Source organism: Manis javanica, chromosome 10 (genome assembly GCF_040802235.1).
Source record: "Manis javanica isolate MJ-LG chromosome 10, MJ_LKY, whole genome shotgun sequence".
Classification (NCBI taxonomy): domain Eukaryota; kingdom Metazoa; phylum Chordata; class Mammalia; order Pholidota; family Manidae; genus Manis; species Manis javanica.
Genome location: NC_133165.1, coordinates 113,137,591 through 113,155,849, shown reverse-complemented (window position 1 = coordinate 113,155,849; position 18,259 = coordinate 113,137,591). Strand labels below are relative to the sequence as shown.

The window sequence follows — 18,259 nt, the reverse complement described above, 5'->3', positions numbered from 1 at the left end:
TTCTGTGTGCACTTGAAGAACATTTGCATTGTGCATGGCAGAATGAGTATTCTATATGTCAATTAGGTCAAGTTTGTTGGGTCGTGTTAAAATATTCCACATCCTTTTTTTGTTTGTCAGATGTTAAGAGTAGTTAGAAATCTTCCCCTGTGATTGTAGATTTGTATATTTCTCCTTTTTATGTCAATTTTTGCTTTTTGTTCATATGGAAAAGTGCTCATGACATATTGTGACATGAAAAAAAGCTGTACTACTACAATTTCTTTTTTAAAAACTGACCTATTGAAGAACATGGATTTGGACTGGGTAAGACAGACTGGTGTCCAAAGCCTAGAGTCTTGGTTCCATAATCTGTAAAACAGGGCTAATGATACAATATTATATTTATAGCTTGCAAACATGCTATAATTTCTTCCATTTTATATTCCTTATCTTGAGTCCACATCCCCCTCCAGTGACCCCACCCTTCCTTCATAACTCATCATAATAAACTCTCTCTTCAGGTTTTCTCTCTCCTTTCCAACCCACTCAGTCAAGCTTTTTGCCCACCTCTGCACCAGAATCTTCCTTCTCAAGGTCTCTGTTGACCTCCACATCATTAAATCCACAGGTCCGTTCCTGGTTCTCATCTGCCTGATGAATCACCAGCATCTGATGTCATCAGGCTCTCTCCTCTTTGACATAATTTCTTCCTTTACTTCCAGAACGTTCCACTCTTTCCAGATTCCCCTGACTCACTGCCATGCCTTGTCCACCTCCTTCACTGATTCCTACTTAGGAACCAGGGGAAGCCTGCCCTCCAAACCACTGGAGTACAGTCCGAGGGCCCTTTCCTCTTGATCTTCGTTTCCTTCCCTGAGTGATCTGATTCAGCCTCGAGAGGCTGAGACCATCTACACTCCCAAATTTATATCTTGAGCCCTGACATCTCCTGTGAACACCAGAGCCAACTCTGTTTGGATGTCATTGGCTTCTTTCTCAGACCAAACTTCAATTCTTTACCTACCCAAGTGCCTCTTCTCACAGTCCTTCTCATCACAGTGAATGAGGGCCCCGTCCTTCCAGTTGCTTGGGCTAAACATTTTGAAGTTGTCCTTTCTTCTCCTTTTATCACTGCTCACATCTGACCTGTCAGCACATCTTATTTCAAAAAACCCACCCTGTCCAGAGTGACCCAGATCACAGTCTGTTCTGCTCAGAGCCCTTGGTGGGTTCAGGACCCCTGAAAGGCAGATGCCAAGCCTGGGTTAGATGTGCCATGGTTTTATTAGGGAAATAAAACTCACCTGGGAGAGGAAATGGGGATGCCTGCAGGGGCTGTCAGCTGAGCAGATCCGGTCCAGAGGGAAGGAAAGTGGGAAGGAGGGCCGAGAGGAAGTGCCAACTGCCACAGTCTGGGAAGGCTCAGCAAGGCCATTGGGAGCACCTGCGTCAGAGGGGTCCTGCGGGGGAAGGCTGTGATGACATCCCTGCCACTCTCCGCCATCAGCTGGGAGTAGCCCACGGGCACGTGGCCCCCATGCAGCGTGATGACGGGTTTCCGCCCGGCGGCCATGCCCGCACAGGCATGCGCATTGGTTCTGCCTCTGCCCCGGTGTCCTTTCTGTAGCTGGCCACCAGCCACACCCTCCCTCCTCTGCTCAGATGGCACCTTTGAGGCGAGGCCTTTCCCTGACTCCCTTTTAAAATTTTAGTCTCCTTGCCCCATCCATGAGCTCAAACTCCTCATCTTCCCTCCCGTGTCTCTCTGTGGCCTTTGTGGCCACCTCTTGCTTTCATGACTGTGGTCTGTCTCGCACCCTCCCTGCCACCAGCCGGGTGCCCAGCACACAGTGGGTGCTCAGCAATCACCTGCTGTGTGGATGAGTGGAGGAATATTCTTACCCTCTGGATGCCTGGGGCCACATGGGGCTCCATCTGGGCACAGAGTGAATGCCTGCAGCAAAGGTGGGCATCAGCACTACGGTTACCCTTCCCTGAGCAGCATCTGGACGCACCTCTCAGCTCTGTCCCAGCCTCTGCCTGGCCCAGTGCCCTCTTTCTGCGCTCACTGCAGCAGAGGGACTTCCCACCTCCGATGCCATCGCTTCCCACTCAGAAACCTCCAGTGGCTCCCCGTCGCCAGCTCCAAGGCCTTCATTGGCTGGCTTATCCCAACTCTTGTCGCTGAGTGGCCCCTTCACAAGAGGTGCCAGGACCTGGACCTGGAGCAATGCAGCTTCTTTCTGAACAGCACCCCAGTCTTCCCCCATCTGCCCCTGGAGTGCGTTATGCAGATCTCTGCACACTGGTGCCCACAGGAGTATAGCTTTTGTGTTTCCTTGGTGACAGGTGGGGGTGAGTATTACAGGGGACTGATGTCCTGGACCCTTAAATTAGGTCTGGGGCCAGAATAGCTGACATCAGCTCTGGCTTCAGCCTGCCTGGAGGGAAGCCTTGGCACTGACTTCACACCTCTGCCAGGGCTGATGACCATTCGGGTGAGACCATTGCCCACTGGGCTCAGGAGGCAAAGGACTTGAGGGCCTGGGTCCCAGACAAACAGTCCCCACCCATTCCTGCCCCAGCCCAGCGAATAAAGTCCTGCACAGACAGCATAGACAGAGCATAACACAGCCCAGCCAGGCACAGAACAGGCCAGCAGCGCCCCACTGCCCAGTGCTGCCTAGGCCAGCTCCAGTGCAGAACGGCCCAGGGCCAACTCAGTCCCTGCCCGGCAGGCCCCAGCCCACTACAGCCCATTCAGAAAACTGGACAGCCTCGTCCCAGCAGGCACACCACACGGAAGAAAGTCCCCATCACCAAGGAAGGCCAGGAGGGCCTGGGTTCAGAGCCTCCGGGGATGTCCTGATGACAAGGCCACCCTGCATTTCACAGCCCAGTGATGCAGGTTGCACCCTGAATGCAAATGCTGCCCAGCAGGTCAGGACTTGTCAAAGGCTTCATTCAGCAGCTGCTAATTGGCAGCAACCTCTGCAGCCTGCCCTGTCCTCAGCCCCGCAGCTGCTTCTGCCCACAGCATGGCCATCTGCTGGTGTGGGTCAGAGCCCTGCAGAGCCCCGGGGCTGGATTCTGTTCTCTGGTTTGGAAATCCCCCGGCCTCGTTCCCCAGGCCAGTGGGAGCACACGGAGTGGGGGCAGGAGGCCTGAGTTCTAGTCTTGGCCCTGCCACTGAGGAGCTGTGACCTGAGACATCTCTGGGCCTTTCTGGCCCTGTGAGTCAGGCAGTCCATGTGAGCTAGACCTGAAGGAGAAAGGGCCATCTGTGGGACCCTGGATCTGCAACACTGCCAAGGTGTCAGCAAGGAGGCCCTTTGCCTCCTTCTTTCTGTGACTGGAAATGTCCAGCTTGGAGGGGCTGTCAGGTCTGTGGAGATCCAGCTCTGGGTGGACAGAGGGTAGGGGCACAGAGCTGCTGGGCTTGCCAGTGGCGGCTGGTGCTCTGGGGCCACGAAGACCCCACAGGCAGACATTGGAAATTGCCTTCCACTAGAAATAGGGCTCCTCCTCAGGGTGGCCCTGTTCCCTTCCCTACTCAGAGGCAAGTTGGAAGCCCCTCTCCCAGGACCCACCGTCTTTATGACTCAGAAGCCCCTTGGGCTGGTCCCAAGAGCTGCCTTGCCATCCCTGTGTGTGATGCCCTTGAAATGAGGGTCTCCCAGGCATCAGTGGTTTATCGCACAAGGTTTCATGCCCCACTACCTCTCGGCGCCTCCCTCCCTTCTCCCCTCCCCGCCGCTCCTCCCTCCTCTTGCCTCGGAGCACCACCTGTCTCTCCAGCCTGCCTCGGCAACCCCTGCTTGCCTGTTGCCAGGGAAACCACCTCCTTGGCAACCAGCCGGCATCCATATGACATGTACACACAGGAAGGGAAGGATCCTGCCTCTTGCTTAGTCTGTTGGCGGCTCTGCTCAGACAACCCCAAGAAGCAGCTTCTGCCCCTCACATGGGCCCCTGGTGCCCAACAGGGCCTGAGGGTGGGTGCAGCTATCACTGCAGAGAGGGAAGGGAAGCATCCAACCTCCCTTGATGATCATTCGATTGATGATCATTCAACAGTTATTAAGTATTTATTATTTGCCAGATTCTGTGCTTGGCCTTTACGTGCAATTTAATCATGCACTGAGCCTGCAAGATAGATGTGATTATTCCCATTTTATAGATGAGGAAACTAAGGCACAGAAAGGTTCAGGGGTTGCCCAGAGCTGGCAGGTGTCAGAGCTGGGAGTTAAATCTTTTGCCATCTGATTACAAAGCCCCAGTTCTTTTTGTCATTCCTGGGGCCTCTGGTCAGCCTGCTCATAGCTGGGCCAAGATGAATGTGGCCCCAAGATGCATGGCCAGGTGAGCGAGGAGCCCCCTCATCATAGCCATTTGGTGCTGTCCACAGCTGGGTGGTCGGTGACCCAGAGACAAACCTGGCAGAGCTTGACGGGAGGGGATTGTGCCTGGGTTATCTGTGAGTACAGGCTGGGGTAGGGAGTCAGGGGAGACCTAGAGGGGTGGGTAGGTGAGACCCTCACTGGGGCAGGGCCTTTGGACCAGGGGAGTGAGGGCCAATGCCAGGAGGGCATCTTAGTGGAGCCGTGGCCACGGCCGTCCGCTGGGGGCTGCTGGCTCGCAGGTGCCTGGGGCCTAAGGACAGCCGGGGATCGTGGGCGTGGGCTGGGCCAGCTGGGTGGAGGCCCGGAGCTAGAACCCACTGGGCTGAGCACAGGCCTGTGCCAGAGCCCTGAGGAGGTGCGAGGGAAGTAGCGGGGTCACCGCGAGGGCTTGCCCTGCTCACGCAGGAAGGGGGTCTGGTGGCTCTGAGAGGGGGTGGCAGGTGCAGCCCTCTGACCGTGCACGGTGTGGCTGGGCGACGGCTCACAGGGCTCTGCCCTTCCCCTGGGCTCCCTCGGGCAGGCGTGGTCTGTAACAGGCATGGAAGCCCACCTGCTGGGACACGCACCCTGCCCCTCTTGTCCACCCTCCTCTGACCTTCACGCCATCTCCTGCAGGCCCTACAGCGCCGAGAGACGGAAGTCTACGCCTGCGTGGAGAACAAGGCCCCCAGCCCACCCACCACCCAGAGCCTCCTCTCCCAGGTATGCAGGGGCAGGGCAGCAGGCCTGGGGCCGCCGCTCCTTCCGTCTGACCCTCTCCTCATCTGTGAAATGAGGGCGGATAGGGCCACAGGAGGGAGGCACGTGCTGTTGAATCAGAGCCCCCTCCCAAGGCAGTGGGCCTAGTGGTGAGGAAGACCGATGGGCTTGAAGCCCCTCCCCATCCCATACCGCTGCACAGCTCTGGCCAAGAGGCTGGTCTGTGCCCGAGTCTCTAATCTGGAAAGGGCAGCACCTAGCAGCCCTCACCTCATAGACTGGCCACGAAGATCAAATGCTGTATTAGGGACCACTAGGTGCACATGCCTGTGAGCCATTGTAACTACCACTGGGCACAGTATCTACACTGGCCAATCAGGCAGGGGGTGGTAGTCTTCTAGCTGTCCCCAGGCTGGCTGAAATCAGAGCTGGAGTCTGAGCTGGTGTCGGCCTGGGGTGACCTGGTCAGGGCTCCGTTATTATGAAGCATATCACTTCATCACAATTCTCTCTTAAACTTCAGTTTGCTCATCTGAAAAGGGGACGAGCGACACTTTCCTTCAAAACCAGCTGCCCCTGAATTCAGATGAGTTCTGAGTTAAGTAACCAGAGCTTTGGACACCATGAAGCATCAGGGGCCGTTAGGCCAGTACAGGAGCCCACAGGCAGTGAGAGGACTCGTGCTCGGTGTCCCCTGGCCCAGGGCGGCGCTGTTTGTCGAAGCTCCTATTCTCAAAGCCCCTTGTTCACTCGGCCCTGACTTGGACCCTGACGGGAAGCAAGGCTTCCCTAACCTGGGGCCCCTAAGGATTCTGGGCCATCCTAGGCAGTGCCCGCCCCATGCCCAGGGGTTGGCCAGTAAGGCTTGATGTGTCACTGCTCTCTGGAGGCCTCAGCTCCACAGACACAGAGTCACTGGCAGGACACACACACACATATTTGCAGGGCCTTGTGAGGGGTGGGCCCTGGGGAGGGACCAGACCAGGGCTGGGGGATGCTGAGCCAAGCCCTGCAGGGTAAGAAGGCAGTAGTTGGGGGAACACACCAGCCTGAGGGAAGAACACAGTGGAGTGGTCCTGAGGTGGGAAAGAGCAGGCCCGCGGGGCTGGAGGGCAGAGAGCCGAGGCGGGCCGGACTGGTGGGAGAAGAGGCTGCCAGGGGGCTTGGGGACAGGGTCAGGCCTGTTTTCCTCTGACTGAAAGTAGATGAGGGCAAGTTTGTTCTTTTCCCTACCTATTGTGTTTTATTTCTTTTCCCCCCCTTTTTTTCCCCCAGGAGAAACTGCACGGGTTTAACGATGACAGTGAATTTAACCTGGTCTATGAAAATCTCTAGGACGAGCTCCCCGTGCCCCTAGATCTTGCCCTGGATCAGAGGCCCAGGGCAGCCCAACCTCCAAAGGACTTGACCTCTGCAGGACAGAGGCCCCTGGGCGCCCATCCCGCAGCCCCGTGGTGAAGGCCCTTCCGGCCTCAGCCTGCCCCCTCCTCCATCCTGCTCTGCAGCCATGCCCGCTGAGCATCTCCCGTCTCTGGGCCTCTGCCCAAGCTGCTCCCTCTGCCAGGAGGGCCCTTCCTCAGTGGCAGGGCTCCCATCCCTGAGCCTTCCTCACCTCCTCATCTACAGGCTCTCTTGGCACCAGCCTGCCCCATGGCCTGCAAGGCCATCTGCCAGCTCTGCAGGAGGTGCCTGGCCAGGGCCCCTAGTCAATGCTGTGAGCAGGGGCATCGTGGAGTGGATGAATAAAAGAGCAACTCAGCAAATGCCCCCACCTCCCTGCCCCCTGCCCAGCCAAGCCTAAGGCACAGGCACAAGCAAGGCAGAGCGGGGGCCGGCATAGGAGGTGGGGGTGTTGGCGAGAGCCAGCCTTGGAGAGGCTGGGCTGGGCCCAAGGGCGGAGCTGGAGGCCGGTGAGGTGGCTCGGTGGTGGTCGTATCAGGTAGGGGCCTGCAGGAAGCAGGGTCTGGGCACACACTGGTGAGATAGGAGATCGTGCATTTTGGGGGCAGGAAGGGGGTGGTGCTGGCTAAACAGGGGCTGACACCTCCCTGAAAGGACCACAAGGTGGTTTCCCACCAGCTTGGCTCCACGCTGTGCCAACTGCTTCATCATCCCTGTTCCTCAGACCTTTCCCACCTTAGCACCTCTGCTGTCCTTCCTCCCTGAGGTCCAGTCCCCCAAGGCCCCCACCTGCCTCCTGTCTTTATCTGCTTAAGGACCAGCCTGGCTGGCACCCTGGCAACAGAGGCCTGACCAGACCCTTCCCTCCTTGCCCAGTGCAAGTCCCAGCTGCCTTGAGGCCACCCCTCTTCATGTGGCCTAGCTGCGTGGCTCGGTGCCCAGGCCTCCCCTGGCTGGGCACAGGGCCCCTTTGTTGCAGGACCCCAGGTTCCGTGGACGGTGGCCCCTCAGTGCCCGGCCCTGGGCTGGTTCTGCTGCTCCAAGTGTCACGATGCCCTCGGTTCTCACAGAGGCCCCTCGCTGGGACGAGGGGGTCAGGGGCTAAGGGCAGGATCCCCCAGGCTGTTGGGCTCTGCTCCCTCTGGGCTCTCCCCAACCCCTCCCTAGCTTCCCAATGGTTTCTCCTTTGTGAAATGGGCACCCAGTCCTCCCTGTCACTCCTGAGGTCCCTGGGATGCCCTTACACACAAACCCCAAATGTGCCCAGGGAGGGTGGGGCCCCTAAGCACCACTGGCCACCAGTTTGTGGGCAGCACCTTCAGCTCTGTAGGTCAGGCCCCTCCCAGGGATAGAAAGACTGGGGTTTGGGGGTGTAAACTGATATCAACTCCTGACTCCAGTTGCTTGTGGCAGAGGCCAAGCTTGGGGCCATGCCACTCTGGATGCAGGGACTCTCCTCAGGAGGACAAAGCCAGCAAGACTGGGAGGAGGCTGCCTCACTGAGCCTTGGCCTCTATCCCCAGTGTGGACCCTAGACCCTCAGGCTGGGAACAGGTCTTTTCCAGTTGACCCCCGGAATAGCTAGGGCGCCTGCAGGGACCACAACCCCACGCCTTGGCCCAGCCGCAGCACAGTGCCCTGCCCCCAGTCTCTTCTCTACAAAACGGCCACAGGGTCCTGATAAAACCTACATGGGACCATGTCCCTCCGTGTGCTCAAAACCTTCTGTGGTTCCCGCCTCACTTGAAATAAAATCCCAACTCCTCCCTGTGGCTTATGAGGCCCTCGGCTTTTACCAACCTGTCACCCTTCTTGTGGAAACAGATGTTGCCAGCATGGTGGCCGAGCCTGGTTTGGGGTAAGGCTGAGAGGGTGCTCAGGTCTGCAAGAAGCAAGGAGAGGGGCAGGGAGGAGGGAGGGGTCCAGGGGGAAGGGTGAGGCCCTCGGAGCAGCTTCGACCCAAGGGAGGGCAGGGTAAGAATGTTCTGGGATTCCCAGTGTGGAGCAAAGAAGACTGAGCACCCTGTTCGTCATCTGTGGAGATGGCCCTGCAGGGGTGAGGCATGGCAGCGTGCCACAGGGGTTGCCTCTGGCAGTGAGGGAGGAGGGGGCAGAACCTTGAACCAGGCTCTTGAGGGCAGGCTTGACAGACTGGGTGGAAGAGAGAAGAGAGAGGAAGCGCCCCGTGAACCGTGGGGGTCGTTTGGGACTGGGTGGCTTCTGGCCTCTCTCGAACCCAGCTCCACCTCCCGGCTGCCATGTCCACCTGATCCTTGATTTCAGTGACAACCAAGACCTCTCTGTGTCCTCACAGGCAGCGGGGCCTCCCTGGTGGGTGGGGACCAGGAGCTGTGCCTGCCTCCCACAGGGAGCAGCTCAGGGTGGGGACGAGGCAGGCAGTGAGGTGGGGGAAAGGGTGTTACAGGCCCAGGAGGGGCCTCAGGAGTGGCCGCAGAGGGGAGCAGCCTAGCCAGCCAGAGAGTGTCTGAGGAAAGAGGGAACAGTGAGACCCTGGAGAAGGGGAGCGTTAGACTCCAAGGGTGGATGGCAGCCAGGCTGGGGGTGGACAGCAGCCTATGGCTGTTGGGGGGAGCCCAGGCAGGCCCTGAGGGCCAGGCCCCGCGCACTGCCCCCAACTAGCCTGCCCCTGCCACCCTCTTCAGAGCCTCGGGGCATCTGAAACCTTTCAACTACTGGCGCCTCAGCTCCCACCAGCTGCCAGGGTTGCCGCTGGGAAATGGCCCACTGTGCCCCTTCCTACAGGTTTCAGCCTGCAGCTCCCCCCTCTAGCCCTGCTCCTCAGCACTTGCTGGAGAAAGTCATCCCTAGAGACCAAACCCAGGAAAGCAAAGTGGGTGTGGGAAGTGGTGGCCCCTCCTTGGCAACAATTTCCAGAGGATTCTGCAAGGCAGAGTTTCCATAGGAACATGGGCTGGTTACCCACAGGCTGGGTGGGGCTGGGGCTCCCTTCCCTGCCAGTATTGCAGAACCTTGCCCTGGAGGCCTTGGCCAGGCACAGCCAGTGCATTTTGCCCACCAGCCCTCACTAACCTGAAACCAAGTTACAGGCAAATCGTCTTTTTTTTTTTTTTTAACATTCTAATTTAAAGGCCATTCTCCATTCTAAGGATGCCTCTGGGATTTCCAGGATGGATTTTTATGTAGCGCAATAGTTTTCTTGGCAGACAGCTCAGCTCGGAGAGGTGGGCCAGGGCCTCAGCCCAGCCAGGCTGACAGAGTGGTATCTCTGTCCCTCCTGCATACCAAGGGACGTCACTTGTCCATCTGAGGAGCTTCCCAGGCTGAATCCAGGTTCCAAAAGTTGGGGACACGGCATGAGGCACTGAGACATCTTCCTTCTTAGGCTCCTTCCTTAACCTGTGGTCGTAATTACCGCCTTTGTGCCTTGACCAAGCAGGGGTCCAGCACTGCTCTGCATGTGGTGGTGCATGTGTTTTGTGTCTGTGTGTCTGTGTAGGTGATGCAGGCATATATTACAGTAAAACAAACTACAGCAAAGAAATTCCCATTGATGTCTTGCCACCTCCTGGCCTCTGTCCCCACCCCCTCCCCCGGGTGACCACTGGCTCATTTGGGCGCGTTTTCTATTGGACTGTTTTTATTGCATCTGCGTAGGCATATGTAGTGCTTGTGTGGGGCTGTGGAAAGCTTAATGGAAGTGTTCTGTAGGTGGTATTTGCTTGCTTTGTTCATGCAGCCCCACGTGGTGGGGATCTGCCCGTGACAGCGCATAGGAGCCGCCAGACTCGAATTACAGCAGAGGATTCCACAGGACAGATGGGTCTTAATTTAACCAAACCCCTATTAATGGCCTTTTCAGTTGTCTTGGTTTTCCCAACTCCACAGAGGTGCTGCAGGGATATCCTTGGACATTATCTGCAAAACTTTTTCTGCAGGAAGTGACTAGAAGGAAACCCAGGGGCCCAGGTTGTGGCTGTTGTAAATTTGCTGTTGTAACAGACCCTGCCAAATCCTCACGCACGGAGGGTGCACTGTTTGTATTCCTCGGGCTCTTTACCTACAATATCTCATTTAATCCTAAAAATGCCCTGTGAAGTCGGGGGGCTTGTCTCCCCAATTTACCAAAGCGATTCAGAGAAGGTACATGGCTAAAGGTCAGTTAGTCAGAAGGGGCAGCGCTGGGCTGGCTGCAACTGTGTGCTGTCCCACTGCCTGCATAGGTCAGGGGAGGGGACATGGTAGTTGGAGAGGGGTTGCAGAAAGGTCCTTAGATGGACTCAGTGCCCCCAGTACACAAATTTCCTTCAGAGATGGCCTGTTGACCTTAACTGCTCAGAATGGGGGGTGGCCGGTGGGCTGTCCTCCTGCCCTGGGTGGGGGGTCTGTCTCCTTGGGAAGATGGAGGCAGGTCAGTGGAGGTGGTAGGGCCTGCCACCTCCTTGCCCAGCAGCCCACACTTCAGGCAGCCTGGATGTTTGGCTCCCAAGCCTCCCCTGGAAATTTCGGGTCTCAGCATGCCTGGAGGGGTGAGCTGTACCTCTTGGAAGCTTTATAATCCGGGATAATGCTGCTGTAATTGGCATTGTTTTGCGTTTACAGTCCTCTTGATACCTGAAAACCTGCTTGGCAATGGCTCTATCTGGAGAAAGTTTAATTTTACCACTTGGCAGACTTTGAGGGGCTGAGGAGCACGGGCTTTTTCTCAGTCACACCCTTGACCACCCCGCCCCGATTCTCCCTGGGGTGGCCACATTCTGGCTGAATTCGCAGCCTTCTCTCAGGGAATGGCCTGTACCTGCTCCCTGCCATGGCCCTGGGCTGGGCTGGGGACCGCCTTCCTCTGTCCAGCCCACCCACCTAGTCTCCCTCCAACCTCCCTTCCTTCCAGCCCTCCCTAGTCTCTGCCACCAAACCGATAACATCAATAACATTTTGATAACATTGATACCACATCTCTCCCCCCTTAAAACCATACATGTAGTGCCTTTCATTTATGCATTTCAACAAAGGGGCCAAGATCATTCAACAGGGGAAACAAAAGCAGTCTTTTCAAAACAGTGCTGGAAGGTACGGACATCCACATGCAAAAGGATGACCTTTGACCCCTACCTTACATCCTACACAAAACCTCACCATGACTTCCACTGTCCAAAGGATGGAGGCTTGACCTCTCAGCCCTGCACTCAGGGCTCTTCCAATTCCCTCATTCTTTCAGCATTTGTCCAGGCCTGGTGCTAGGGCTGGAATAAGCAACAGACGGTTTTGTCCTCATGGAGTCCATCAGCCTCATTTCTGACCAGCTCCCACTGGCCCAGGGTCACCCCAAACCCCATTCATGTTTGCTTTCACAGCTGCTCTTCACCAAGATGCCAAACTCCCCACTTCTGAACCTGTGCTCCTTCTATTCTCTTTTGGAAGGCCCCTCATCCTATTCTTTGCCTTAGGAATTCCTGCTCAAATGCCACCTCCTCCATGAAGCCTTCCCTAAAACCTCATCCCCCACCACACAGTTTATTAATCCCTCATTGCTCTGACCTCCTTGCATTGAATCAATTCACACATCCATGTACCCCAGGAGGCTTTGAGCTTCCCACTTGTCTCTGTGCCTGGCTCACAGTAGGGGCTTAGGAGCCATTTGCTTAAAGAGTAAATGATGGTTTTCTTTGCTGGTGATTTAATGCTACTCCTTGCTGAAGGAGGGAGAATGACCCCCCCAACCCCCCAGTTTCCAGGAATTGATCTCTAATTAGTATATGACCCATTTTACTTTTATGGAAATTGAGACAGACATGTTCTGTGTCCACAAACCAGGAGAGGCAAGGGAAGGGAAGTGCTGTTTGGGAAGGCCAGCCCCGCCCCCAACCCCCCCCCACCTGATGGGAAGGGGCAGGCTCTGTGCTGGGCTGTTGGAGGCAAGGCCCAGGGACAGGAGAAAGGCCAGCAGAGGCCCTTTGCTTCACCTCCCAGCTGCCAGGGTGGTTGGAGGCCCCAGCTGATGACATGTGCCTGTGGAGTGTGCACCAGGGGCCAAGATCCCTGTTAGAGTGGTTCTGCTAATTGATCCCAGAAGCCCCTGTCACTGAAGGGAAGGCTCCAGCCGGCTCAGCAGCATCCTGACTACTGTCTCTTTCCTCGCCAGATGGCCTTCCCTCCTGCCTCAGCTGCCTCCAGGCTAGACCAGACAGCCCTGACCATGTGGGGCCTGGTAGCCCTGAGGAGGGGCTCAGGGTGGGACACTGAGAAACCCTTTGTGGGTCCCCATGTCCTGCTTGGGTCCCTGCCACCCTGAGAGTGGCTGGGTGGCTAGGGATGGCTTAGGGCTGCTCAGACCGTGGAAAGGCCCCCTACTCTGGCCTCTCTGGACCCAGCTTCAAATGCCCCCCACCTTCCCCTAGCAGCCCCACAGCCTACCGCCTCCTGCAGGCAGGAAGCCCTGCAGTGCCTTGTGCGGGGGTGGGGCCAGGGGAGCTGCTGCCCACCCGGACCCATTAGGACAAGGACCGTGACTCCCAAGGGGAGGGAGACTCCGGAGCCAGAGGACCAGGTACAGAGAGAAAAATGGTAAATGTAGTGATTCAAAGAGAGTCCTGAGCTGCCGTGCCTCAGCCTCCATCAGCCTTGTGCAGTGGGTTACCCTGCCTCCTGGGATGCAGTGAGGACGCCGAGAGAGGCTGAGGAGGGTGCTGAGCGCAGGCTGTCCTGCCCCTCAGCTGGAGTGCCTGCATCCCTGCACTCAAGGGCTCCACTGTCTTCTTCCTGGGTTCAAGCCTGGAAGAGGCGCTTCAGGAAGCTCCTTCCCCAAACTGCCCCGCCGTGGAAAGGAGTGACTGCTAACTGGTGAGGGATTTCTTTATGGGTGATAACAATGTTCTGGAATTAGATAGTGGTAATGGTTGCACTACCTTGTGAATATGCTAAAAGCACTGAATTGAAAGCTTCAAAATGATGAATTTTATGGTATGAGGATTACATCTCAAAAAGATGAAACAAAAACAAATAAAAGTGCCTATTTAAACGTTTAAACGCTCACCCCAGGACAGAGTGCACCCATGCACAGCGTGCATGCACACGCGTACACACTTCCCTGGAACCTGGCCCAGCCCCACCCTCCACCCTTCCACCCTTCCACCACAGCTCCCTGCCCTGCCCCCTTCCGGCCCTCCCTCCCTCCCCCACACGGAAGGATTCTCTTTTAACCTCCAGGCCCTGGCACATGCAGGTAGTAGTTCTGCTTAGTAGATACTTAAATGCCCACTGAGTTCTTATCTGGAGGTAGGCACTCTTTCAATTTTATTGATGAGGAGTCTGAGTATCAGAGAGATCCAGCAACCTACCCAAGGCCACACAGCTGGCAAATAGTGTGGCTGAGATTCAAGCCCCAGGACTTCAGAGCCCATGATCGGACCATCTTTTCTTGGTTGTCTTCTGTGGTAGGCTGACTAATGCCCCCTGCCAGAGATGTCCGTGTTCTAAGTCCTGTAACCTGTGGATGTTACCTTATACTAGATGTGATGATGGATTTTAAAACAGGGAGATTGTTCTGGATCATTACAGTCACAGATGCCTCTATAGAAAGGATGCGGAGGGAGGTCACAGACAGAAGGCGGAAGGGGATGCGATGGTAAGGCAGAGAAGGAGATGGAAGTCCCCCACTGCTCGCTCTGAGGATGCAGGAAGGGGCCACGAGCCAAAGTGCAGCTCTAGCAGCTGGAAAGGGCAGCGAAGCACACTCTCCCCAAGGCCTGTGGAAGGAGTGCGGCCCTGCTGGCCGCTTGCTTTCCCCCAGTAAAACTGATCTCTAGTTTCTGGCTTCCCGGGCTCTAGAGAGCAAATGTGTACCGTTTTCAGCCACCACATCCGTAGTGATTGGTTATAGCGGCCCTAGAAACTCCTACACTTTCCCTCCCAGAAGAGCCTATTCAGCGTCCCTGGCCCCTGCTCATTTACTGCCCCCTGTGCTCCGCTCCACGTGGGGCCTCCTCACGGCTCTGCCCCTGGGGTTCTGCCCAGGCCTCTGCGCTTCCTCCCACCTGGGGCCTCTTCCGCCTCTCTCAGCACCCACCTCCCCAGACTAGCATCATCCTCCAGTTGCCTAAGGGCAGGAACCAGCTCTGGGACAGGGCAGAGAAGGACACTGAGGCTCGAGTGGGCAGTGAACGTTCAAGGTCCCTCAGCTGGCAAGGGGATTTGGGCCTGTCTGATGCCAGAGCTGGTGCTCCCAACAACTCCTTTCCCAGTGGACACTCAGAAAATATCCCTGAATGAGTGACAAGGCGGGCAGACACAGGAACCGGGAAAATGCACTGGGGGAAGGGCCACGGGTGCCCCCAGGAGGGTGGTGACTCCCCGAGGAAACCAAGGAAAGCTTCATGGCAAAGGGGGCCTGGGAGGAGGGGGGCACTTCAGGCAGAGAATATCATGAGCAAAGGCCTGAAGATGGAAGAAGCGAGATGGCAGCAAAGGCAGGGCACTTGGGGAGCTGGGGAAGTGACGCCAGACTCCGGGTGGGAAGAGCCTTGGATAGCAGGCTGAGGCAGTGAAGGTCGGGCAGGGGACCGGACTGCAGAGCCACTTCCCTGGTGACCTCCTGGCCTCCAAGTGTAAGGGTGAAGGGGTGTCCATGCCCCCAGCCAGTGAGCAGAGGCTGGGTTCAGTAAACACAACTACAAGTACTAGAGAGGAACAGCAGTGTGGGCAGAAATCCAGGTGGCAAGCATGGGGAGGTGTCATGAAGGCAGCCAAGAGAATAGGTCAGGACTCAGAAGACAGGTTGAGGCTGCAGACAGATGGTGGGGAGAAACTGGGACGACCATGCTGGCTCCAGCTGCAGGGGGAATTAGGGAGTCAGGGAAGGTGTGTGCCAAGAGGTGACCAGGGCACCCGTGGTCATGGATTCTTGAGGAAGAGTACCTTTTCTGTCCTTACCTGCTTCTGCTGCCCCTGCACCCATCTGTGCCCAAATGGAATTGGACCTTTCCTGGAGGGCTCCACTTTAGGGACACCTAACAGCAAATTCCAAACCAATAATAGTCAATAAATGAGGAGTGATTACTAACAATAGGAGAGGGTATACCACGGGGTGCCTCCAAATAGCAGCTCCTCCAATATGTTTTAAGTGCTTTATAGGTCATTAACTACTTGACAGAGAGAGCCTAACACTTACAGCAAAGAATTCTGTGCCTCTGCCAGGGAAAATCAATCAGAAATGAAGATAAAGTATCACTGGTGCTAAGACGCATCGGGTGGGCAAACGGGATCCAATTTATGCATGATTTTAAGGTCTTCTCCATTGTGTAAAGTGGGGCACACTGGTATTGGAGGCCATTTATAAATCCCAAACTGGAGTTTAGAAATACTAATCTCCCCTTTTCCACTTTCTCATTAATGAAATTTTTCAAAGATGTGGAAAAGTACAGAGATGAGCTTAAACATTTAAGCCCACTACCTGACTGTCAAATACAACATTAGAGCTGTCCTTGAAGCACCCACTTTGTAAAACTATTATTTGTTTTTTCTTCCTGTCTTTCAAGTCCTTTCTGACTTCCATCCCCTCCTCTTCAGGGAGTCCTAGGCTGACCACCCACACCTGCCCAAGACATGCTCCTTCCTCTGCAATCTGAGAATAATTACTGCCTCTTTAATTAACTTGGTGATTAATCACCACCTGCTTGTGAAGCAGCTTTTATTGTCCTTGTCCATCTCGCCTGCGGGATGCAGGTGGGGGTGGGGACCAGGCAGGCAGGTGTAGAGGGACAGGCAGGCAGGGCTCTCCTGGGGCCCTGGGCAGGGCACGGTCAGCTGGAAGGAGAGGCCTGAGAAGCTCTGATACACAGAGGGCCAGCTCCCTCCTGGCTCTGTTTAGGCAGCTGCCGGGTACCAGGAGCTGAGATGAACTGGAGATAAGCTCTGAGATGGCAGTGGACAGCCAAGATGGTGATCTGTCCTGGGCAACCTCAGGGCCTCTGCTCTTGCTGTTCCCCTCTGACCAGGATGTTCTTTTCTCATTGAGCCTTGTTGTACCTCAGTGTGAAACACCCAGTGTTCCCTCATGAGCCTTGTGTGAACCGTGTCCCCCCAAAAGACATGCTCAAATCCTAACCTGTGAATGTAACCTGATTTGGAAACAGTCTTTGCAACTATAATAAAGTTAAGATGAGGTCATTCTGGGGTATGGTGGGCCCTAAGTCCAATGACTGGTGTCCTTATAAGACGGCCATGTGAACACAGAGACACAGGGAGAACTCCAAGCCAGTTTCTCTGTGCCAAAATCTGGGTGCCCACGATCTCAGAGAGCATTTGTCTGGTGGATTAACCCTCTCCTGCCCAACTCCAGGAGCAGCTCCCACGCCCTCCTCTATCAGAGGAAGCCTTCTCCCCTATCCCATCTCAAAGACCACCCAGCAATCAGAAGGACCCACCTGGCGGGGTGGGGTTCCCAAGGATTGCCCTCCCCCAGACCAGCATGCCTGCTCAAGTAGGTTTGCTTAATGATCACCCCTGGGGCTACCCCAGGAAAATCTTCCTACATGCCCTCAAACCCTGAGGTGGGTGAGGTAGCCTGATCTGAGCAGTGCTTTTAACGCCCCCATTGATTTGGGGGAGGGGTGCCCGGGGAGGGAGCGGGCCCAGCAGGTTGCCAAGGTCTTAACGTGATCAGGGGTGTCTCATCTACACTGACAAGCACCGTGCTGGGACGGCATGGACATCGAAACGACATCTTAACCTATCTTCTGCTCTAATCCAACACTCGTTTGACAGACGGGAAACCGAGGCCCTGACACTCCACCGGGCCTCAGGTAGAGCAGCTCTGAGGTCCCGGGGTACAAGCACGTCCGAGTGTCCGCTCGGGCATTCAGGCCCAGGTGACGGCATTTCTCTGCACTTGAGTCTCCCGTTCTTGAAGAACAGTAATACCATCTTCTAGGGATGTTACCAGCCTTAAAGATGGCTCTGAAAGCCTGTATGCACATTTTTCGATAATTCAACCAAATCAACAGGTTTTGAGCACCTCCTGTGTGCTCTGGGGATACGGTGCTGGGCACCACAAATGTTTCTACGTCTAGGTGCTACCTGTTTGGTAGAGAAGGACAAAGAGACGGAGTCACAGTCGAGTAGTTAGCGGTTATGATGGGGTGCACGGAAGGAGAGAGGAAAGAGCGGCAGATCTCAGGGGGCCCAACAGAGCGGCGGCCGGAGGAGAAACGGAAAGTAATGAAACCCGCCACCCCAACCCGGCCCCCGAGCCCTTCTTCGTCTCCGCCAATCGGGCGTCAGTATCGCCGGCCGGCCGGCCAATCGGGAGCCGGAACCGGAGCGCTCGCAGCCGGCTAAGGGTTCCCTCAGAAGGGAGGCCAGAGTCCGCGCGCCCCGCCCCGCCCCCGGCCCCGCCCCGCCGCGCCGGCCTGGAGCCCCCCGCCCGCGGCCGACCGCCGGCGCCGAACTCTGTCTCAAAGGCGGAAAAAAGAGAGTAGCGGGGAGGTTGGGGGACAGCCACCTTACCGGAGAGGTTTTACGTTTTCTTTCGCCACTGGCAATAATGCGAAATATGTGAAGGAGACGGCACCGCCGGGACAGGAGCGTGAGGGCGCGGGCACGGCAAGCAGCCCCGGCCGGCTGTGCCGGCCGCGGGGTCCCGGGAGAAGACTGGGCGCCGCCCCCGGCCCTGAGCGGCGGTCGCCGGGTCCTCGCCCGGGTCTGCGCCCTGAAGGGTCTCGTGAACCTTGCGCGGTGCAGACGCGGCCCCGAGTGGCGGCACCTCCGAGGCGGTGCGGACGCGGCCCCTGAACTGGGGC

The 18,259-nt window shown here is 56.4% G+C and overlaps 1 protein-coding gene and 1 long non-coding RNA gene across 4 annotated transcripts in view; one reads left to right on the top strand and one right to left on the bottom strand.

Moving 5' to 3' along the window:
- The window catches only part of NFAM1 (NFAT activating protein with ITAM motif 1), a 31,745-nt gene extending 23,488 nt beyond the window's left edge, over window positions 1-8,257 (top strand). For both annotated transcript variants that reach the window (XM_017663511.3, XM_017663510.3), the window contains exons 5-6: window positions 5,001-5,087; window positions 6,360-8,257. In XM_017663511.3, coding sequence (XP_017519000.1) covers window positions 5,001-5,087; window positions 6,360-6,419 — 147 coding nt within the window. In that variant the 3' untranslated portion in view covers window positions 6,420-8,257. The remainder of the gene's footprint in view (window positions 1-5,000; window positions 5,088-6,359) is intronic.
- Window positions 1-18,259, bottom strand: part of LOC108399018 (uncharacterized) — a 34,110-nt gene extending 15,851 nt beyond the window's left edge. For both annotated transcript variants that reach the window (XR_005058166.2, XR_012121623.1), the window contains exons 1-2: window positions 17,967-18,259; window positions 1,287-1,442 (exon numbers count right to left, since the gene is read on the bottom strand). This is a non-coding gene — a long non-coding RNA (uncharacterized lncRNA). The remainder of the gene's footprint in view (window positions 1-1,286; window positions 1,443-17,966) is intronic.